The sequence below is a fragment of the Vombatus ursinus genome, unplaced genomic scaffold, assembly GCF_900497805.2.
Source record: "Vombatus ursinus unplaced genomic scaffold, bare-nosed wombat genome assembly UNPS02014778.1, whole genome shotgun sequence".
In the NCBI taxonomy this organism is placed as follows: Eukaryota; Metazoa; Chordata; class Mammalia; order Diprotodontia; family Vombatidae; genus Vombatus; species Vombatus ursinus.
In genome coordinates, this window is record NW_020954556.1 from 63,641,339 (window position 1) to 63,665,209 (window position 23,871).

The 23,871-nt window shown below is 38.4% G+C and overlaps 2 protein-coding genes across 2 annotated transcripts in view; one reads left to right on the forward strand and one right to left on the reverse strand.

The window, feature by feature from the left end:
• LOC114045455 (zinc finger protein 260-like) overlaps positions 1–12,737 on the reverse strand; it is a 15,473-nt gene extending 2,736 nt beyond the window's left edge. The window contains 6 exon segments of the mRNA XM_027865480.1: position 1; positions 4–702; positions 3,848–3,943; positions 5,003–5,129; positions 11,226–11,320; positions 12,660–12,737. The exon segment at position 1 is cut by the window's left edge and continues 2,736 nt beyond it. Of these exon segments, the coding sequence (XP_027721281.1) occupies position 1; positions 4–702; positions 3,848–3,943; positions 5,003–5,129; positions 11,226–11,320; positions 12,660–12,663 (1,022 nt within the window). The 5' untranslated portion in view covers positions 12,664–12,737.
• The window catches only part of LOC114045459 (zinc finger protein 420-like), a 115,728-nt gene that overhangs the window by 44,658 nt on the left and 47,199 nt on the right, over positions 1–23,871 (forward strand). Inside the window, exon 8 of the mRNA XM_027865484.1 lies at positions 12,389–12,390. Coding sequence (XP_027721285.1) covers positions 12,389–12,390 — 2 coding nt within the window. The remainder of the gene's footprint in view (positions 1–12,388; positions 12,391–23,871) is intronic.

Sequence of the window (23,871 nt, forward strand, 5' to 3'; positions counted from 1 at the left end):
GGGGTTTCTCTCCAGTATGAATTCTCTGATGTACAGTAAGTTGTGTGCTTCGTCTGAAGGCTTTTCCACATTCATTGCACTTATGGGGTTTCTCTCCAGTATGAATTCGTTGATGTACATTAAGTTGTGTACTACGTCTAAAGGCTTTCCCACATTCGTTGCATTTATGAGGTTTCTCTCCAGTATGAATTCTCTGGTGTTCAGTAAGGCCAGTTTTCTGACTGAAGGTCTTTCCACATTTGTTGCACTCAAAAGTTTTCTCTCCAGAATGGGGTCTATGGTTTTGAATAAGGTCTGTATTATAGCTGAAGGATGTCTCACAGTCACTGTACTTAGAAAGCTTCTTTGCTGAGGAGATTCTATTGCATTTAACTGTGTGTGACTGTTCACTGGAACTCTTTCCATGGTCATCACATTTTTGGGGACTATTTCCTATAGGAACTCTCTGCTGAGGAAAAAAGGCTGACTCCCGATAAAAGCTTTTCCCAAATTTATATTCATGGCTTCTTGTTTTACTTGTCCTGTGAGTTAATTTTCCTTGCCTGGAATGTCCTTCTGGTCTGAAATCATATTCCCTGGCTTCTCCCAACATGCGGCCCCAGGGATTATCCCATATGAACCTTTCCTTGGATGATTCTTCTATAAAAATGCCCAGCTTCCATGATGATGCCTTGATTTCAGGTTGTTCAAGTTTCTCCCCATCTGAAAGAAATAAAAGACACTTATCCCGTCCTCCCTGCTGGGAGAAAGAAAGCAACTATAGTTGATCCTAGATTATCTAATAAGTGGAAGCATCATGCTAACAAATAGGCCTTGAAATCAGGAACACCTGGCTTCAAGTTCTATCTCTAAATTCTCATCCTGGTGGTGTGATCCTGGGCTAGTCACTTAACCTCTAAGGGCCCCAGGCAACTCTCTAAGACTAGAAATTGCCCAACAGGTATGAATCTACATTGATAGAGGGAGTTTCCTCACTGGAACTTCAAAAATAACAATAATAAAAACATCACATATTTATATAGCTTTGAGGTTTGAAAAGTATTGTTATCTCATTAAATCCTAACAATAACCCCAAGGGGTAGGTGCAATCATTATTCCCATTTTATAGATAAAGAAATGGAGGCTGAGGGAGGTCAAGTCATGGTCTTAGTCATTCATTTTCAGTCATGTCCCCAAACCCTATTTGGGGTCTGTTTGGCAGAGATATTGGAATGGTTTGCCATTTCCTTCTCCAAGTCATGGTCCAAAGACCTTTATATATACTTTCTTATTTGTTCCTTACAATAGTCCTGTGAGTTAGGCAGGGCAGGTATTATTGTTCTTTACAGATGAGGAAATAAACTAGTTAAGTGATTTGGTGGAGTACAGGAGGTACCAGAATCTAGTTTCTGATTCTGAGTCCAGGGTTCATGCTACTACAAAAATTGAAGCCCTGAATGATCAAGTGATGTGCCTGCCACATGTAGTCAGTAGCAGAGCCATTACTGGCTCCAAATCCAGTAATCTCTCCACTGTTACCATACTGTCATCCCATCTTTGATTTCCAAGTTTAAAAATACTAAAAGGATGATTTTTAAGTCAAATGAAAATTAAGCTACAATTTTATGATGCTTAATGAATAGGGATAGAGACAGGATCTGTGATTTCAGTGGTATAGGGAATTCCCAGAGGAGGAACTTTCCTTTAACACTGTACTGAATTTAACTGCCTAGTAAAACCAATCTTAAAAGACAAAAGAACCCTTTTTTGAGGGATACTGAGTAAGATGAAATTGAAATTTTAATAAAATGGGAATATATCTATCAATTCTTGGGCTGAATAAACACCCCTGGGGTTAGCTTTTATAAATAGTTCTTATTAAACTCTAAAATGTGGAGATTGTAACAAAGCAGAGAGCAATAATGGAAACTGAGACTATACCTAACATTTAACCCATTAATGACAATGTTTTATGCAGCTAGGTGGCATAGTGGATAGAGCGTCAGGAAGACTCATTTTCCTGAGTTCAAATCTGGTCTCAGACACTAGTTGTGTGACCCCGGGCAAGTCACTTAACTCTCAGTTTCCTCATCTGTAAAATGAGCTGGAGAAGGAAATGGCAAACCATTCTGGTATCTTTGCCAAGAAAACCCCAAATAGGGTTACAAAGAGTCAGATGTGACTGAAAAACAACCGAACAACAGAACAATATTTTATCTATTCATGTGGATAATTTAAAATATAAAACATATATCTGCCAAGGCCAAAGCCAAATAACATGACAAGAATTTGTCTCTAATGATTTTTTTTTAAAGCCCATGATGTTACAGAGGAGAATGAGCAGAAAACTCAAGAAATTTATCTCTTAGAATTTATAGTTCACTGTAACAAATTTCATAAAGGAAGCCCAGAAAAGATAATTAAGTAATATTATGTTCTTAAAAGGCAAAAAAGAAAAAAAAAGTCAAATTCCAACTTGTTATTGTGGTATGCTATGTAATGTTCAGAGTTTATAACTGATAACATATACAGGCAGTTGTGATTTGAAGTTATTTTTTTTTCAGGTTCCCTCGAGTAAGTATTCTTCCTGCTGAACTTAATTTGCAGCAAAGATGAAGTAGAATTCATATTTTGATAAATGGAAGGAAATAATGTCTCAGTTTAAAAAGCATTATTTTATAAAGTCGTGGCCATTCTACTTTTATTTTTAGAAACATGCTTAACGTTCCTACGCTCTCTAAAGTAAAAAACTTAAATCTCGTTTTTTTTTTTTTAGAGGCCGATTAATAATTGTGTATTTCTCTTTAATGAAAACAGTTTTACATGTTGATTTGATAGATTTTTATAAATAAGCGAAAAGTAATAGCCTTAACTATTGGCTCATGCCAAGAAGTATCATTACTTCTGACATTTTAAAAGCACTGAAACGATGCCTTGATCATATTTGGTATACGACAACCTGGACCTTTAGGAATATCCATTTTCTTCCTGTTACACTGTGTCCCCAATTCACTGTTAAACGCTTCTACACTATAACGCCCTTCATTTCACATTCTTTCCATTTTCTGGTGCCAAGAACAAGCCATTTTCTCTGGTACCGAGTAGTACTTCTCTGTACACTATGGGCCAAGAGAAGGGGGTCATTCTCCTTGCTCTTTATTGCCACATGCATTCCTTTTATTAACATTATCACAGTAACTTCTTTGCAGTTCAAATCTTGTCTCTGCTATTTAGTCCAGATCCTTACTAGTCATCTACTAGTCTCCAAAGTCTCCCTCACTTCACTGACAACGAGTTTAGTATGTGGGTTCACTTGCCTCTTCTCCATTCTCCCCTTTCTCCCCCCCACCAAATTCCTCAACCTCTTCCAGTTTCATGAGTTACATCTTTATTCCAACTCAGCAATCCACAGGGAAGGTCAGGTCTTAGATTTTACCATTACCCACAACTATATTACTGCCATGATCTTAAACTTGGAAATTCCTCTCTGATGATAACCTCCTTTCCTTTTCTTCTACGTCTACACCTCATACCTCCTAAACATTTCTTTATTCTCCCTATCACCCTTAGTCCCTCCACCCCTCCCAGTTCTTCCTGTCTACCACTTTCATCTCAGTTAACCAGTTCAAATAAACACCTTCCCCTATGTCAATCTCTTGTCCTTGGGTTTCATTGTTGCTCACATTTTGCCAATAAATGAACTGTCAGGGTAGATGTGGCAGAAGAGTGACTGCTAATGAAAAGGTAACCCATGGAACTGTGGGTCTTTGAGGAAAGTTCCTTAGTCAACAACATTTCAAAGTTCTATTCCCCCTGACTAATTAGGTAAATAACAGCTTGCAAATCTACCTGATTTAACTTTACTCACCAGGAGAGGAGCCCCTTGGGACTCTTCTTTCCAACATCCATGGTGCTTCTCCTTGTTCCAACTGGTAGATAACATCTGGTTTGGAAATCGGAACTCCTGAAATAATGGAGAGAAAATAGGAAATTTCTGAAGAAAACTCAGAATCTGAGTCCCCCCCTCCTCTTCAGGAAAAAGAAAACTTTTCTAAGAAGTTGTACAAGGTCCCAAACTTAAGGTGCTGCAATGAGGATCAGTTTCCAGAACAAGATAGATGAGCATTCTATTGTATTGTGCATTGGCTGGACCACATATAGAATAATTTGTTCAGTTACAGGAACCATATTTTAGGAAGGACACAGATGAAATAGGACACATTCAAAAGGTGGCAAGGAGGATAGTGTGGATACCAGGGAGCATGCCATGAGGATTGTTTAAAAGTGAGGTTAGCATCCATGTAAAAGATGAATCAAGACTTATCGGCCTTAGTCCCAAAGGGCAGAACTAGGAAAAACAGGGTAAAAAACTTTTTAACACTTAGGTTTACCCAAAAGTAAAATAGACTGTTTCAACAGGTAGTGGGTTTTCCTTTACTGTTAACTTTTCAAATGAAGGATGTATGACCACCTGTGAGGAATGTTGTAGAGGGACTGCTGTTCAGGTACAGATTGAACCAGTCTTAAGTACCTTCCAATTCTGAAGTTGAACATGTCCACACCTGTGCGTGAGTGTGTGTTTGTGTTCCAGGGGATGGGGATGGAGTGGAGGTAAAATGAGGGTGGGAAGGGTAGCAGTGAAAGCTAAGATAAGCTACATAAGGGATGCAGAATAAAAAAGAAAATGAGTACATTAGTGCTCGAGTTTAGAAGGATGGAAACATTTCATGTCTTCTGGCATTTACACTAGGACTTTTTGATCTAAGGTATCAGAGAACGAGAAAAGTATAGTCTAAGGATACCATCATGAACCTGCACATTTCAAATTCTCAAAGTAATAAATTAAGAACAAAAAGCAGAAAACACTCCTTTATTAACTATAAAGGGATGATAAATTTCTGATCCCTGCAAGCAAACCAAAACCCAATTAAGCACATTAGGTACTTTTATACCTTTTTCAATCAAGGACAAAAAAGAGACTCTGAAAGGCCTATTTTGAGCTACAGAGAAAAGTCATTCTTACCCAGGGAAATGAGGTTCTTATAGTTCTCCAACATCACTTCCCTGTACAGATCTTTCTGAGAAGGTTCTAGTTCTTGCCATTCTTCCTTAGTGAAGTCTACAGCTACATCCTTGAATGTTACTGATACCTGGAAACAGCAAGCACATTCCTACTTAACCAGGGCTTACTATTATGGAGTCAGGAGTAGAAGAGTTTACCCTTACACATTGTTTACCCAAGTGAAGCCCAGGCATATAAAACTCTTTGCACAAAATTCCAAAGCATACAATTAACATAGGGCTTATATTTCAATCCCCAAAATTAACACCAATAATCACATTCCAAATATTAATTTTTAATTACATTCAGCATGTCAGTATTTGAATGAAACAATTTGATTAACCATCTCTTACAAGGCAACCTTAGGGAGAGAAAAGCAAGTTCTACAACCACTTCTGCCATCAGACCCTGACGAAAGATGTCCCAGGACTTTGAGCCTAAGAGCCTTAGGAACAGCAATGCCCCCCAAACCACTAGAACTGGTTCCAGCTCAGCCCCTACAGCCATTAATGAGGACAGAAATCATTGGGGAGAAGGGCACTCACCTTCCTTATCATCACCATCACCACCACCACCGACCACCTGCCACCAACATGTAAGTGGGCATAGGAACCCTGGGAGAGGCAGTAGTCTGTAAATCACTGATCCTATATCCAACCCAGCCATCTCTTGTGGAGAAGAGCTCAGTCCTTCCCACCAACTGTCAACCAACTGTCACACACAGGGTAGACAAGCCAGCCAAGTTGAAGCATGTACAAACAGTCATTTCTCAAGGGAAGAAATACAAGCTGTCAATAACTACATGTACATCCAATAAGAATAATAAGAGAAATGAAAGCTAAAATAAATGTGAGGCTGTACTTCAACCCTCTCATATTGGCAAGGATAACAAAAAGGAAAATAAATGGTGGAAGGCTTTGGGAAAACAGGAACAATAATACACAACTGGGAGAAAAGTGAATTGACCCAACTATTCTAAAAAGCTCTTTGGAACTACATAAAGTGTCACTAAATTTTGCATTCTTTTTGACCCAATGATATCACTAAAAGGATGAGACATGAAGGAAGGAGGAGATATTATGGGAAAAAAGAAGCTCTTGGCAAAATGCCCTCAATTTTTTTCTGGTCTTTAGTTGAGAGGCTAGGTAGGAGTGATACTGTGGGAGGCTTGTGGAGGGATAAAAAGGTTTGAATTAGCTGTTGTGGTGAGTTACAGAGGTGTAAAAAGATTGCTTTGCTACACTGAGGAGCCAGTTGAGATCATCTAACAAAAATCTGTAATGGACCCAACCAGCAGTCTTGTGATTTTCTCCAGCTCTGTTCTGCAGAACACAAATAGAAGGGAAGGGGGTGGAAGGAATCCAAAGTCAGTGTTCAGCAAGGCATTTTCAATAATAAGACAAAAGGCAAGAGAATGAAGTATAGATAGGATAGTATAGAGCTGAACTGATTCATCCAGGCACTGAGATGGGGAGGGAGGAGAGTGCAGTCCTATAAAAACTGTAGCAGTAACGTTATAGCTCAAAATGAGCTGAGACTGGCAAGAGAAGCTAATGATAAAAGGAGGTTTGTTCTGTTTTTTTGGTTGTTGGGTTTACAAATTCAACAAAGCTTTATTTTAAGAAAAGAGAGGGCCAAAAAGGGATAGGACTTTTTGCTTGAAACAGATGGGATGATATATGACAACTGACAATGGAAGGCAGAGCTATTCAACTTTTATTTTGTTTTCTCTACAAAAGAAAATAAGCTGGCTTTTCTTGCAAAAATCATCTTTGGTCCTGCGTGGTATGGCAGAGATGAGACATCATTATATATATATGAGATACTCTTCACATGATAATCTTTTTCGTGAACCTGAAGGAATTTTTAATTTTGAAGCTTAATAAAGATAAATATAGATGTACATACACAAAACATACATGGGGGAAAACTGAATTTTAAACTTCTTGTTAACATTCTATAGGATCTTTTCATTTAGAGAGATATACGGAAATATAGGGAAAAAATTATGTTATTCCAATTGTGGAAAGAAGAAAATTTCTTCAATGGCTTCAGGTCTGACTTAAGAACTCAAGAATCACTGTTTTTCTATTGTTTCAAGGATATAAATAATAATAATAGCTAGCATTAGAGAGAGCTTTAAGGTTTGTACAGTGCTGTATGTATGATCCTTACAATAATCCTATGAGGTAGTTACTGTTATCCCCATTTTACAGATGAGGAAATTGAAATGAAGTGACTTGCTCAGGGTCACACAGCTAGTAAATACATGAGGCTGGATTTGGTCTTCCTGACTCCAAGTCCAGCACTCTCACCCACTTTGCTCCTAGCTGTCTACAAATTCTTCAACTTGGTATTTAACCCTCTTCACAATATGAATCCAAGTTATCAGTTCTAGCCATTTCACATTTCTCCCCTTCACACATTATACAGTGATGTCAGTGATAACTGATAGTGGCTTAGAAATCGTATCTGCCAATTCTTTTAAAGGACTCAAGGATTTAGCTTATCTAAGTCAGGTGACTTGAAGTAATCAAAGGCAACAAGGTGCTCTATTACTATTCCTTATTTACCTTGGGTATCAACTCCCTTTTGGTTATTTATCATCTGTAAATTTATATTTTTATTCTCTCAAATCTATACAGCCAGCCCAAAACCCTCTCTCAGACTCTAGTCTTTTGTAATCAATTGACTGAACAGCTCTGCTGGATGTCACACGGATATACCAAACTGAATAATTCTAAAAACAATTCATTATCTTTCCTCCTAAATCACCCTCATCCAAATATCCCTATTCCTGTCAAAGGCATTACCCCAATCACCAAGCTTCAAAATCTTGTAGCCAGGCAGTTAGGTGGATCAGTGGATAGAGCACTGGCCCTGGAATCAGAAGGACCTCAGTTCAAATCTGACCTCAGACACAAAACACTCACTAGCTGTGTGACTCTGGGCAGTGTCACTTAACTCCAATTGCTTCATATAAAAAAAAAAAAGTTAATGCAAAATCTTGTAGCCACCCCTCCTCACATTCAATCAATACTGTACCAATCCAGCATTTTTCCTAACTGGCCCCTTCTTCAGACTGCATCTGGCTTCAGTGAACAGCTTGTGTTGCAGTTTGGCTAGAATGTAGAACTACTGATAGAGGTGTTGCAGATAGCTATAAAGGAAAATCCTTTGTATTAATTATAATTATTCCTTTCCTTAAAAGAAGCAATGAAAAGTATACTATTCCTGACATTATTCCTGTATAATGTTTCTTCCAATTAATTCAACTATTGAATCAGTTGGACAAATGAAGCATTTCCAAACCTTTTCTCAGTAAATTCTGTTATTTTCCTCTCCCTTTTAAAGACAATCACTTGAGGGAAAGGCTACTCAAGGGCTCTTCCTACATAGCTAAAGAATTACTAAATGACTTGTAAGTATAAAGGTTGTTCCCCCTCATTAGGAAACATAGATACTTTCTAGGAAGTATACATATATACCTGCATTAGCAGAATACTAAATAAATCAATAGTGGGGCCATAAGTAAATCAGTAGTGGTCAATGTCTGTCTTTGTTTAGAATCGATTTTCTTTCCTTTCCCCCTCCTTTTGGGCGATGGAAGGGAAAACATTCTACTCTAGGGAGACCCAACCCCCACAACACCACCACCAGAAGGAACCATCTTGTGTATAAAAATCCCTGTGCCTGCTTTGTTCTTTGTTAAGATCTCTTCTGTGCTTTTCTATTAAATAATTTGAGCTCAAAGTGGAAGAGAAGCAGGTCTGCAGGCTTCTCTTACTTGAAACATATTTTATTACCAATCATCAAACTAGACATTACCTAAATATTGTACCAATGAACTTCTCTATGCTTTTCCCATTTGTAAATGTGTTTTTATTATTTGAATGACTTTAATTAGGAAATAATGTTTTAAAAAAAGAAAACAAACATATGCACACCTGTATAAACACATACATATACCCTTTGTAGAACCTTGGTTTTGTTAAAATACCTCAGAGATCCCTTGTCATTAACTTTGCATTGCTAAGGCTGAACCCCAACCTTGGTACCTGCCTCCAAAAAAGCTATGAGCCAAAGAGAGGGAGCACTATATAGAAACTCCTCCATGGCATCCTGAGGCAGAGGGCAGATCTCAATGTCTCTTTAAACATTTAGGCCTTGTCTTGGAAAACAAAAACTTGGAACTGATAAAGTTAAAATTTAACTTTGGTCTCTGACTTCCTGAGCTCCAAAGTATAGATATTAAAAATGGGTAAAGTTTATTAAGAACAACACAACTCATGTGAGGAAGTGAGACCTCTTTCTTCACGTAAGTAAAAGCCCAGACTTTTGCTTTCTTCATGCTTTCTTCTTCATTTTAAGCACCAGCTACTGGTGCTTAAAACTACTAGATTCTGTACTGGGCCCAAGGCCAGAGATCCTTGCAGGCCTGCAGGACCACACCCCTTATTAGAATTACCTGAGGGCTTCACTGCCACGAGATTAAGGACCAGCCAGCTGAATCTCTATCAATCAAATAAATCTAGCTTCCAATAGGGAATGAGGGAGAATGGGTATTTATTAAGCTCCTACACTGTGCCAGGTACTGTGCTAATTCCTTTATAAACATCATTTCATTTGATCCTCACCACAACCCTGGGAGGTAGTAGTTATTATCCTCATTTTACAGTTGAGGAATCCGAGGCAGACCAAAGTGAAGTGATTTGCCTAGGGTCACACAGCTTTTAAGTATTTAAAACTTTTTTTGAACTCAGGTCTTCCTGACTCCAGGCCTAGCATTTTACACACTGTGCCCCCTGACTTTTATTTCTGTGGTGTGGTCATTGACTTACCACAAAAGTCACCCATTTAGAAAGTATTTCCTGCTAAAGATGAGGGTAGAAGAGAGAGCTTGATCACCTCTTTTAAACTCCAGTTCAAAGGCTGAAAGACTAATTAGGAGACTACTGAAACAGTTAAGGTGATAAGGGCCCGAGTTAAGATACAAAGCAGTAGCACTGTGAGTGGAGACAAGGTGAGAATACAAAAGATTTTATGGATATAGAATCAATATAAGTTAGCTTTTTGCTCAATGATAATTTTTTGTGTGTATGTCTTCCCTCACCAATATGGCTCTTTGAAGGCAAAGAGTGGGTCTTCGAATTCTTAGGTTTGTTTCCCTCAAAACATTTAGGTCAAAATAAGAAAATGGTAGGTATGACTGAAAGATGGTAGTACAATTTGACATTTAGTTAGCGCTTTAAATTTTACAAAATATTATAGATTCACTCATTTGATTATCAAGTAGGTCAGAGGGTGAGGAGATATCAGAGTTCAGCAATTTTCAAAGACTACCTACTAAGTTATAAAGAGGAGCAGTTTTCCATGGAAGAAAGGAAACAAGCATTTATTAAGTATTTATTCTGTATCATAAAGTACCCACAGAGATAAAATCACAGATTTTTGATAAACAGCTAGGCCCATTAGTGTAAGTAATGAATACTCTGAACTTGTATGAAGATCTATACTATTCAAAGTTATAATTACGTAGGATATGGTAACTGGTTCCAGCACAACGGAAATATGCAATATGAATCTGACTGATGTGACCACTTCAGGAGGCTTTATATTAATGGGGTGAACCAAGTACTGTAAGCATTAGGAATAGTATTATCCCTATTTTACAAATGGGCAAACATAATCCAAAAAGTCAAATGAAGCCAATGGCAAGTCTAGGTCTTTGCTCACTCCAAATCCAGCCCTCTTTCTGCTCTGCTATAATGCTTCAATGAATAACCCACTTATGTAGAGAGGAGAGAGATACCCGAGAAGAACACCGAAGGAGACAATGACCGGCATTTTCTACAGAGTTCTGTAGTTTAGTGGGAAAAGTACAGAACTGGAGATTGAGAAACCTACTCCAAATTCAAACTCTGGAAATCCTGAGCCCATTACTTCACGTCAAGGGTCCAAATAAGGAGGTTGTACTAGATAATCTCTAACATCCCTTCCAACTCTTGCAATCTAATAACTACTTCATTTGCCTAAATACGCTGTCTTCTTAGAGAAAGCAATTAGGGTTCAGGTCTCTGTACAGAATTTGGATGGACAGGAAAGACCAAGGAGAACAGAACAAAAAAGCATCCATACTCTGAGAACTGAGAATATTTCTGGAGAGGAAAAACCCCCAACTTACCAGAGACCTGGCTGCTAGGAGCCCAGGGATCATTACTTCCTCTTCTTCCATTATGCTCTGTTTTGGAAGAAGGACAGAGCTCTGAGAAGGCACAGCTGGGAGAGAAGAAAGTAGTTAAGAGGGAAAATATTCTTAATTTTCAGTATCTAAATTCACTAAGCTATACATCCACATGTTAGGTGGGTATTATCCCAACCTCCTTACATGAGAGGTTGTCAACAACTCGGGAGCAGCCTCAGACACTTCCAGGATCACAGAGAAGAAACTCAGAACTTTATATGGAAGCCCTGACTCTAGTCATGACAGGCTCCAAGAGACATGGCTCTGGCCTGGGAATCAGAACACATGGGTTAAATTCATAGCCATGCCCCTTCTGTGAAGTGGAATATGGACTCTGCACCTCCGTCATCTCATTTAGTCACTATCTCAACATGCCCCAAACAGAATTCATTATCTTTCCTCCCAAACTTCTTCCAAATGTCCTTATTTCTATTGAGGGCACCAATATATTTGCATCTTCTGGGTTCACAAGTCTGGTGTCATCCTTGACTTCTCACACTCCCTCATCCCACACATCCTATCAGTTGTCACATTGCGCTGTTTTTACATCCACCTCCTTCTCTTAACTCACATAGGCACCACTTTTAGTTCAGGATTTTATCACCTCTCATCTGAACTATGGAAACTTGCTCCTACCTGGTCTCCCAGTAAGACCTGGTCTCAAATCTCATCTCCCAATCTCCCAGGTGACCTTGGCCAAGTCACATAACCTCTGAGGTCCCTTCCTTCTGTGGATGGACCACCCTGATGTCTCTCTCCCCTCCACTCCTCACACCCTCTACATGAAAACTCTCTCAAGCCCTGCAGTGCAGACAGCCCTTACGCACACATACACACAGTCTTCCTGCCCCTCCCCATCAAACACATTCTCTAAATCAGAAAGGCTCACAGCCCCACGCAGCCCCCACCTCGTCCTCTCGTCCTCTCGTCCTCCCCCAGGCCCTGCAGCCACACTCAGACCCAGAGACAAACACAAATACACACAGATGCCCCGCCCCCCTTCCCACCTCTCCTCCAGGCCCTGCAGGGTATGCTCGTACAGAGACACGGACACCCCTACCCCCGCAGGCCCTGCAGGACACACTGCTCCGACACAGACACAGGCGTGCACACGTACACACACACACTCTCAACCCCCATAAGGCACTTTGGTATTAAACACACTTTCCCCCCAGGCCCTGCAGAGCACGCAGCTCACACGAGCGAGGGCGCTCATACACGCCCTTACACACCCTTTCCCTTTCCCCCAGGCCCTGCAGGGCACGCTCATACACACTCATCGCGCCCCTTCCCTCCCCGGACTCCGCTGCTTCTGGCAGCCTGGCCGCCGCCCTCCAGCCGGGCAGAGTCCGGGGGGCTCTCTCGCGCGCTCACCCATCCTCCCGGAGGTGCCTGCGTTGGGAGCGAGAACAAAGGGCCGAGGAGAGCCCACTCCCACGAGGCCCCGCGGGGGGTGGCCGGCTCCACCACGACCCGCCCCGAAGCTGCGGGATTCGGGAGCCGTGGACACCGGCGGCACCGCTTAAGTACCGGGCTCAGGAGATGGAGTCCCGTGAAAGAAATGGGTCGTGGCTCGAAGGATTCTGGGGAATGTAGTTCCACGCCTACGTCACGTGTTCCGCTAGTCTAGGGATAACTGGGCGCGGGCTGCGGGTTTAAGAAACCTCTGATTGACGCCCTCCTTTGTTTCAGCCTTAGGGGATGAAGTCGGTTTTCTTGTCGCTATCTAACTGCATGTACTCATGCCTGTCGCGTCTCCTTCCTTTAGAAAGAGTTGTGTTCGTTCGTTGCCCCCGCCGTTTTACCCTCTGTTCCTTCGCCAAACTTTTGCCATCTGGCTTCTGACCTCTGCATTTTATTCAGATTGCTCACTCCAAGATCACTATGGCCTCTTAATTGTTCATTTTGATGGACTGAGAAAGGCTGAGAGCTTAGCCCCCAACTCCTCCTCGCTCTGGATCTTGATGCACCTTTTGTTTGATGCTGTTGACCGCTCCCTCTTCCTGGTTATTTTCTCACCTTCTTGACTTTTGTGATACTCCCTCTTGATTTTAATACATTTATGACTCGTTCTCAATCTGCTTCTTGATCCTTCTGGCCCCTAAGGACTAGTATTTCCAATGCTTTCTCCTTTTTCTCTACCTTGGTTCCAACTGAACCAAGAGTTGTTCCAACTTATCTCTCGGGCTCTCCCTCTCTCTAGCTTAATTACTGCTGTGAAGTGGCTGGCATGTCCAGCCTGAGGGATAGATAACACTTATCCGAAGTACCTCAAACCCAACATATTCCAAACTGAACTCCATAATCTTCCTCTCTAAAACTGCTCCTCCTCCAAGTTTCCATCTCTATTTATCCTCCCAGTAACTCAGATTTGAAACCCTGAAGTCATCTGGGTCTTGCATTTTGCTCCCCCTTCTCTCCCCTCCCATCCTTAAGTCTGTCAATTCTACCATTATAACTTCTCTCACATTTGTCATCCTCTTCTCTCCACTCAAATTTCCACTACTCTAGTTCAGGTTCTCATTACATTTGCCTTGGACTAATACAGTGTGGACCTTTAAAAAGTTTGAGAGATATCATTTCTGGGTAATTAATAATTTTATTAATAATGCTAGCATTTTATTAATAAAAGGGTCAGTGACACTCTTGAATGCCAAAGACCAATCATGGAGGTGGGCTCACAGTTTATATGCCCTTGGAAGGATGGGTGTTCCTGAGGGTGGCATTCAACTCAGGTTAACAATTAAAGAGAGGATGAATGTCAGGAGAGGTGGGTTTATTCCAATGAAGGTCTAGAAGTACCTGACACTGAGCACCCAAATCATGGTCAATGAGACTTATCAATTTCCATATCACCCATCTGACAAAAGGGAGAATCCACATTTTCCCAGACCTGAGTAAATACCATGACCAGGAATCCACCCATTCACCTAAATTTAGAATTTCCTTACTGTCTTTGATTAGACCTCAGCTGGGTTAAGTCTTTGCCGAAGATTTCCCATGCTGGTTCACTTCTGGATGAGGAAGCTGTGAAGTGGTACAGCTATTCTGGAAAACAATTTGTACTAAGTTGTACATATCCTTTCTCTCAGCAGTATCACACTAGCTGATCTCCCAGCCTCCAGCATCTTCCCTCTTTAATCCATCATTCACTCAACTGCCAAAATAAACAATCCCATGAACATTTCTGACCAAGTCTCTCATACTCAAAAACCTTTATTGGTTTATATCAATAAATACCAAGTTGCCTTCAGGATAAAATGCCAGCTCCTGTGGCCAAAATTTAAAACCCTGCATAATCTGGCTCAAAATCATTGGGAGTCAGTTCAATGGAGACGAAAATTCAGAAGACCTGAATTCAATTCCTTACTCTAATCTTTGTGACTTTAGCTTAATTTTGCTGTTCCTCAAAGGTCTCATATGTAAAATGAAGGGGTAGACCTAATGACATCTGGGGTCCCCTCTAATTCTAAATATGTAGTCCTATGATCATATTATTCCTCTCCTGCACTCTATTTTCCAGACCAAATAGACTGAATGCAGTCTTACCACCTCCCAGCATTTACCCAGTCCAATACCAATGCTTGCTTGTGCGCTCTCATTATCACTGCCCTTCAGAATTCTTTTCATCTTTCAACTCCCAGCTCAGCCTCCAACTCCTCCATGAAGGCTTAGATGATCTCCTCAAATGAAAATGTTCTCATCCTTTACCATTCTCTACACAGTTCCCAAAGTGATATTCCTGTAACATAGGCTTGACCATATCAGTCCCCCTACTCAAGAAGTTTCAGTGGCTCCCCATTTCCTTTATTTATTTTTTAAAGTTTTATTGATAGTTTCATGTCCAAATCACATACATTTCTTAATTAATTTTGTTTCTTGCCAATTAATTAAAATAAAATTCCAATTTCTCCCACCTTGCTCCCCCCATAAAAAGCCTTTTAATAAGAACGCAATCAAATAAAACAAAATCCCACCTTGACTGTGTCCAAAAAAGATATATCTTACTCTATACCCTGAGTCCATCTGCCTTCTATCAGGAGTTGGGTAGCATGCTTCATCATCTCTCATCAGGAATCATAGTTAATCAATGTGTTGATCAGAGTTTCCGAAGTTGTTTGTCTTAACAATATTATAATGTAAGTTATTCACCTGGTTCTGCTCACTTTACTCTTCACCAGTACATATAGTTTTTCCTAGGTTTCACTAAAACTATCCATTCATCATTTCATACAGCATACTATAACTTGTTCTGCTATTTCCCAATTGAAGGGCATCTTTTTAGTTTCCAGTGTTTTGTCACTAAAAAGTGCTGCTATAAATAAATAAATATACCTATATGATACAGGTCTTTTTCCTCTGTATTTGATTTCTTTGGGTTGTGGGCCTACTAGTGGTATTGCTGGGGCAAAGGTTATGTACAACTTAGTACAAATTGTTTTCCAGAATAGCTGTACCACTTCACAGCTTCACCAACAGTACAATGCTATGCCCATTTTCCTGAAGTTTTCCAACATTTGGCATTTATTTTCATCAACCTTGCCAATATGGTGATTATGAGGTAGAAACTTAGTTGCTTTAATTTGTATTTTTCCATTTATTAGTGATTTGGAGCACTTTTTCATTGATAGCTTGGATTCTACTGATACCTTAGATTTCTTTCTTTGAAAACTGCTTACTCAGATTCTTTGGGAAATAGCATTAATTCTTATAAATATAAATCCCCTATATATTTTGGAAATGAGACTTTTGTCAAAGAAGTGTGCAATAGGATTTTGGGGAACCCCATCCGATTATCCACTTCTCTAATTTTGGCTGCAATGATTTTGTGTCTACATATGTGTGTGTGTGCATGCACACACACACACACACACACACATACACACATACACTGTTCATTTTATCTTCTATGATCTCTAGTTTGGTTCTAAATTCATCCTTTTTCCACATATCTGAAAGGTAGTTTCTTCCTTGCTCCTTTAATTAGTTTATGATCATGTACCCATTTGGAATTTGTCTTGGTATATGGTGTGAGATACATACACACACACACACACACACACACACACAGAATTTCTGCTTGATTGAGTTCCATTTTCCCCAGCTGTTTTTTGTCAAATATTGTGATTTCTTACTCTAGCAGCTGTGGTCTTTGGGTTTATTGAATACTAGGCTACAGTGTTCATTTGCTTCTGTAAACCATGTTCCTAATCTGTTCCACTGATCAATCTCTCTATTTCTTAACTAGTACCAAATCATTTTGATGATTATTGCTTTGTACTATAGCTTGAGCCCTAGTAGAGCTAAGTTTTCTTCCTTCCAACTCTTTTTTTTTTGTTGTTGTTGCTTTTTTTTTGGTGAGGCGATTGGGGTTAAGTGACTTGCCCAGGGTCACACAGCTAGCAAGTGTTAAGTGTCTGAGGCTGAATTTGAACTCAGGTCTTCCTGACTTCAAGGCCAGAGCTCTATTCACTGCACCACCTAGCTGCCCCTCCAACTCTTAAAAATTGTTTTCTTTGAGATCATTGGCCATTTATTCTTCCAGATGATTTCTTTCTTTTTTCTTTTCGTAGCTCTAAAAAAGTAATCCTTTGTTAGTTTGACAAAATGTCACTGGATAAATTATTTCTGGTAGCATTATTATTTTTATTTTATTGATTCACCTTACCTATGAGCAATTAATATTTCTCTAATTATTTATGTCTGTATTTCTATAAACAGTGTTTTGTAATTGTATTCATATAGTTCCTGAACGTGTCTTGGCAGGTAGACCCTCAAGTATTTTATATAATTTTATAGTTATATAAAATGGAATTTCTCTTTCTACCTCTTTCTGCTATGTTTTGTTAGTAATATATATGTACATGTTGAAAATTATTGTGGATTTGTTTTACCCCTTGCAATTTTGCTGAAGTTGTTGGTTAAATTAATTTTTAGTTGACTGGAGTTCTCTAAGTAAACCATCATATCATCTGCAAAAAGCAGTATTTTTGTTTCTTCTTTGTTTATGCTTGTTTCCTAAAATTCTTTTTCTTATCTTTTTATTTCTTTTTATTTTATTTTTTTGACTAGGCAAGGGGGTTAAGTGACTTGCCCAGGGTCACACAGCTAGTAAGGGTTATATGTCTGAGGCCGGATTTGAACTCAGGTCCTCTTGAATCCAGGGCTGGTGCTCTATCCACTGCGCCACCTAGCTACCCCTTATCTTTTTATTATAGCATTTCTAGCACCATATCAAATAGCAGTGGTGATAATGGACATCCTTGTTTTATCCCTGATATTATTGGAAAGGTCCCTAATTAATACACATCATATAAAATGTTGGCTTTTAGTTTAGATGAATGCTGCTTATATTAAAGAACGGTCTGTTTTTTTCTAGTATTTCTTTTTAAACAGAAATGAGTGTTTTATCTTAGATTTTTGCTACTATTGATATAATCACATAACTTTTGTTGTTCTTGTTAATAAGATGGTCAATTATATTTACACTTTTCCTAATATTGAATCAACATTTTTTTCCTAGCATAAATCCAACTTGTGAGTGTATAATCTTTGCAATAGGTTGATGAAGACTCTTTCCTAATATTTTATTTAGAATTTTTACAATAATGTTCATGATGGATACTAGTCCTAAAATTAGATATTAGTTTTCTTTCTCTGTTTTGATTCTCCCTGGTTTAGCACTTAAGACTATATTTATATCTTTGAAAAAAATTTGGTAGAATCCCTTATTTTACTATTTTTTCTGACATTTTAAGAAATATTAGAATTAATTATTCTTTGAATGTTGGATAGAATTTGCTTGTAAATCTACATAGTCCCAGTAGGTTTATCATCATCATCATCATCACACCACCATCACCACCACCATCATCATCATCTTGTAATTTGGGACTCATTTATGACTCATTACATTTCTTTTTCTGAAATTGGGTTATTTAAACTTTCCATTTCTTGTCCTGTTAATCTAGGTTTTTTAATATTTTTGTAAATAGTCATCCTTTTCATTTCACTTAGTGGTTTTATTGGCATATAATTACACAAAATAATTTCTAATTATTTCCTTTATTTTTCCTTCATTTCTCATAAATTCTGTCTTTTCTTCCTTCCTTCTTTCTTTATCTGGTAATTTAGTTTTCCTCTTTTTTTGAAAATCAGATTAGCTAATGATGCATATATTTTATATTTTCCCCAAAACAGCAAAACAGCATCTAGCTTTATTGATTTATCCTTTTTTTTTCTTTTAGTTTTTTCCATCTCTTTGGTTTTCAGAATTTATATTTTGGTGTTTGAATAAAACAAAACAAAAAGATTTTCAATACATTACTCTTATATGAAGTGGTAAGGAGAAGGTTTTATGTGGGCACAGTGTATCCAAGAGTCTTTTTTTCTTATCTTGATTGAAGTTGGAGTGGTCAGCAATACTTGGAATGGGCCTTTCCTGGCAAGTTGAGTTCTGCTGGTCTGCTGGTCTGCTGGAAAATTTTTTATGTAGACCTTATTTCCAGGGTGAAAATTACGTAGTGTAAAGTCCAAAGGCCCAGCTGGTACTGCAGAGCACAATTTACCAATCACGTTCTTAAGTTCTTTGTTCATGTGTTCAACTTGACTAGAACTCTGGTGGTGATAAAGGGTATGAAACCTAGGAGATACTCAAAGACAAGGATAAATTTGGGAGAGAATCATGTCAGTGAAAAGAGACCCTCTGTCAGAATCAATACGAGCCAGTGGGTCAAACCAGCCAACAATTTCTTTGAGAATAATTTCAGCCACAAAACTCGCTGTGATCTTAGAACCAGGAAATGCCTTCACCCAATGAGTGAACTGATCAAGAACAACAAGGCAGAACTTATTATTGTGGCCAGACTTAGGCATGCCTATGAAATCAATTTGCAAATGCTTGAAAGGAGTATAAGTTAGGGGGTAGCCACCAGAAGTGATGGCACAAACATTGATTAAAGTCCTGACAAGTAGGACAGGAGGGACAAATATACACTGCAATAGGGGTAATACCTGGAGCGACCTGCACACTTCTAACCGTATCAACAATTTCTTGTGTGCTAAAATGGTCCCCATTATGGACAGACAGACATAACTGGTGATAGAAACTGCAACGAAGGAGTAGTTTGCCTTCCTCATTCACCCAGACCCTGGATACCTGCTTGGCACAAAACCACTGTTTCTACTTCACAATTTCAGAGTCATTGTAAGATAGAGACAAGTCAACATTACCAGAAGCAGGGATGAAATACATGGGCAGGGCCCCCAAGGGCAGCAAATTTTGCAACAGCATCAGCACGATTGTTACCTGTTGAATTAGGGTCATTTTCATTGTGTAGGCAGGACAATGGACAATAACAAGAGCAATGGGAAGCTGTAGGATAGATAGAAGTTTACTGATATATTGTGTGTTCCCAATGATCTTACCAGAGGAAGTCAAGAAACCCCTCTGCAATCATAGCATCCTGATGACATGACAGACTCAAAGGTATAGTGGGAGTCAGTGTAGATGATTGCTGTTATGTAAGTGCAACCAATTTGGCAGCTTGGGCACTGAGCTCAGGTGGTAGACAGGCTGCCCAAATAGTGTCATGGTCAGAAACCAGGGCAGTGCCAGTGTAATGGATGTCATCTCTTGAAGGAAGAATCATCAGTATATAGGATGTAGCCTGAGTTATTCAAAGGGGTGTCAGAAAGATCTGGTTTTATGAAAAAAAAAATAAATAAACTATTGGCTAATTTGATTTAAAAAAAGGAAAGAAGAAAACCAAATTACCAGTATCAACAAAATAAACAAGGTGAATCCACCACCAATGAAGAGGAAATTAAAGTTATTATTAGGAGCTATTTTCCCCAATTATATGCCAATAAATCTGATAATCTAAACAAAAGAGATGAATATTTACAAAAATATAAATTGCCCAGATTAAGAGAAGAGGAAATAGAATACTAAATAATCCCTATCTTAGAAAAAGAAATTGAACATGCCATCAATGAATTTCCTAAGAAAAAATCCCTAGGGCCAGATGGATTCACAAGTGAATTCTACAGATATTTAAAGACTAATCAATCCCAATATTATATAAACTATTTGGAAAAATAGGCAGAGAAGTAGTCCCACCAAATTTCTTTTATGACACAAATGTGATGCTGATACCTAAACTAGAAAGAGAGAAAACAGAGAATGAAAACTATAGACCAATTTCCCTAATGAATATTGATGCAAAATTTTTAAGTAAAATACTAGAAAGGAGATTACAGCAAAATATCACAAGGATTATACACTATGACCAGGTCAGATTTATACCAGGAATGCAGGGCTGGTTCTATATTAGGGAAACTATCAGCATAATTGACCATATCAGTATCAAAACCAACAAAAATCATACAATTATCTCAGATGCAGAAAAAAATCTGTGACAAAATACAACACCCATTCCTGTTAAAAACACCAGAGAGTATAGTAATAAATGGAGCTTTCCTTTGAATGATAAGTAGCATCTATCTAAAACCATTAGCAAACATTATATGTAATGGGGATAAATTAGAAGCCTTCCCAATAATATCAGAGATGAAACAAGGATGTCCATTATCACCATTATTATTCAATATTGTACTAGAAATATTAGCTATAGCAATAAGAGAAGAAAAAGAAATTGAAGGAATTAGAATAGGAATTGAGGAAACAAAACTATCACTCTTTGCAGATGATATGATGGTATACTTTGAGGACCAACTAAAAAACTACTTGAAATAATTAACAGCTTTAGCAAAATTGTAGAATACAAAATAAACCTACACAAATCATATACATTTCTATATACTACCAACAAGGTGTAGCAGCAAGAAATAGAAAGAGAAATTCCATTTAAAATAATTGTAGACAATATAAGATATTTGGGAGTCTACCTGTCGAGACAAACCCAGAAAGTATATGAACACAATTGCAAAACACTTTTCACACAAATAAAGTTAGATATAAACAATTAGAAAAATATGAATTGTTCATGAGTGGGCTGAGCCATAATAAAAGTGACCATTCTATCTAAATTAATCTACTTCTTCAGTGCCATACCAATCAAACTACCAAAAATTTATTTTATAGAGCTAGAAAAAATAATAACAAAATTCATCTGAAAGAACAACAGATCGTGGATATCAAGGAAATTAATTTTTAAAAATGCAAAGGAAGGTGGCCTAGTCATACCAGATCTCAAACATAAAGTGGCAATCATCAAAACAATCTGGTACTGGCTAAGAAATAGAATGGTGGATCAGTGGACTAATAAATAATACATCATAGTAAATGACTGAAGTAATTTGGTGTTTGATAAACTCAAAGATCTAAGCTTTTGGGACAAAAACTCAGTATTTGACAAAAACTCCTGGGAAAACTGGAAAATGGTATGGCAGAAAGTAGGTATAGAACAACTCACACTGTATACCAAGATAAGGTCCAAATGGAAACTTGATTTAGATATAAAGACATACACAAATTAGGGGAGCATAGAATAGTTTACCTGTCAGATCTATGGAGAAAGGAAGAATTTATGACTAAATAATAGATAAAAAACAGTAGAAAATGCAAAATGGATAATTTTGATTGTATTAAATTAATAAGTTTTTGCATAAACAAAACCAATGCATCCAAAATTAGAAAGAAAGCAGAAAATATGAAAAAAAAATTTGTATGTATCTCTGATAAAGGCCTCATTTCTCAAATACATAGGGAAGTGAGACAAATTTACAAGAATGCAAGTTATTCCCCAATTGATAAATGATCAACAGATATGAACAGGCAGTTTTCAGATGAAGAAATTAAAGCTATCTATAGTCATATTAAAACAATCTCTAAATCACTATTGATTAGAGAAATGCAAATTAAAACAACTCTGAGGTACCACCTCACACTTATCAGATTGGCTAATATGACAGAAAAGGAAAATGATAAATGTTGGAGAAGATGAGGGAAAACTGGGATACCAATGCACTGTTGGTGGAGTTGTGAATTGATTCAACAATCCTGGATTTGGAACTATGCACAAAGGGCAATCAAACTGTGCATACTCTTTTCATCCAGCAATAACACTACTAAGTCTGTATCCCAAAGAGATCAAAGAAAAGGAAAAACAACCTATTTGTACTAAAATATTTATAGCAACTCTTTTTGTAGTGGCAAAGAATTAGAAATTGAGGGAATGCCCATCAATTGGGAAATGGCTAAACAAGTGTGGTATATGATTGTAATGGAATGTTATTGTACTATAAGAAATGATGACCAGAAAAACCTGGAAAGACTTACATGAAGTGAGCAGAACCAGAAGAACATTGTACACATTAATAGCAATATTGTATAATGAACAACTGTGAATGACTTAGATATTCTCAGCAATATAATGATCCAAGACAAGTCCAAAGGACTCTTGATGAAATATGTTCTCCACATCCAGAGAAAGAACTGATGGCATCTGAATATAGACCGAAGCATGCTATTTCTTTATCTCTCTCTTTCTTTTGCTCTCTTCCTTCCTTCCTTCCTTCCTCCCTGGTTGAGAATGGAACACTTTAGAGTCAGATTTCTTTTGCCCAATAATGTCACTCCGTATTTAGTGAGTCTTTGATCAGAGAAAACTTGAGCGTGATATCTCAACAAAAGTGCCTCAACCTCATGGGGCCACTTCACTATAAGTGGGGCCCCTAAAACCAAATCACATGTCTTTTCAGCTAAAAGGGCAATGACTATTAATGCTGGCAAGTGGGGCAGAGCTCCTGCAGCTGCTGAATCTAGCTGAGTGTGGTAATATACTACAGGGTGAAGAGGGTCTGAGGAATTGAGTAAGGACCCCTGAAGACACCCCCTTGTATTTGTGTACAAAAAGAGAAAAGAGCTTAATATAACCTGGAAGTCCCAGCCCTGGAACTGATAACTGGGCTTTTTGCAAGGGCAGAAAGATATTCTAGTCCAAGCTGCAAAGGTTCTGGAATGTTATCTTTGGTTAGGAAAACTAAAGGCTTAGTGATATCACTAAAAGATAGAATCCACTGGTGGCAATATCCAGCTGCCCCTAAAATTGCACATAATTGTCTTTTGGTCATGGGAACTAACAATTATCGATGAACCTGTATGTACTTTGGGGGAATAGAGTGAGTGCCAGCAGACAGAATGAGTCTAAGATATTCCGCCTGGGGGAGGCACCACTGTACTTTTGATGTAGAAACCTAATGACCCTTCAAATGAAGTTGGAAACTAAGATAGTGCCTGTTGTTTTGACAGATCTCAACACTGGGTGCCACTAGTAGGAGATTATCAACATACTGAAACAGAGAGGTGTCTATGAAAGTGATGGAAGCAAATCCTGTTGGAAGATTTGAGAGAACAGAGTGGGACTTCCTATACAACCTTGAGGCAAATGAGTCCACTTCTATTGCATGTTCTTCCAGGTGAAGGCAAACAGGTACTGATTGTCTGGGTAAATGGAAATGCTAAAAAAAAAAAAAAAGCTGAATTAAGATCTATTACAGTAAAACGGGTAGCCTCATAAGGAATTGAGGAAATGGTGGTAGCAGAATTGGGCATTACTGAGTG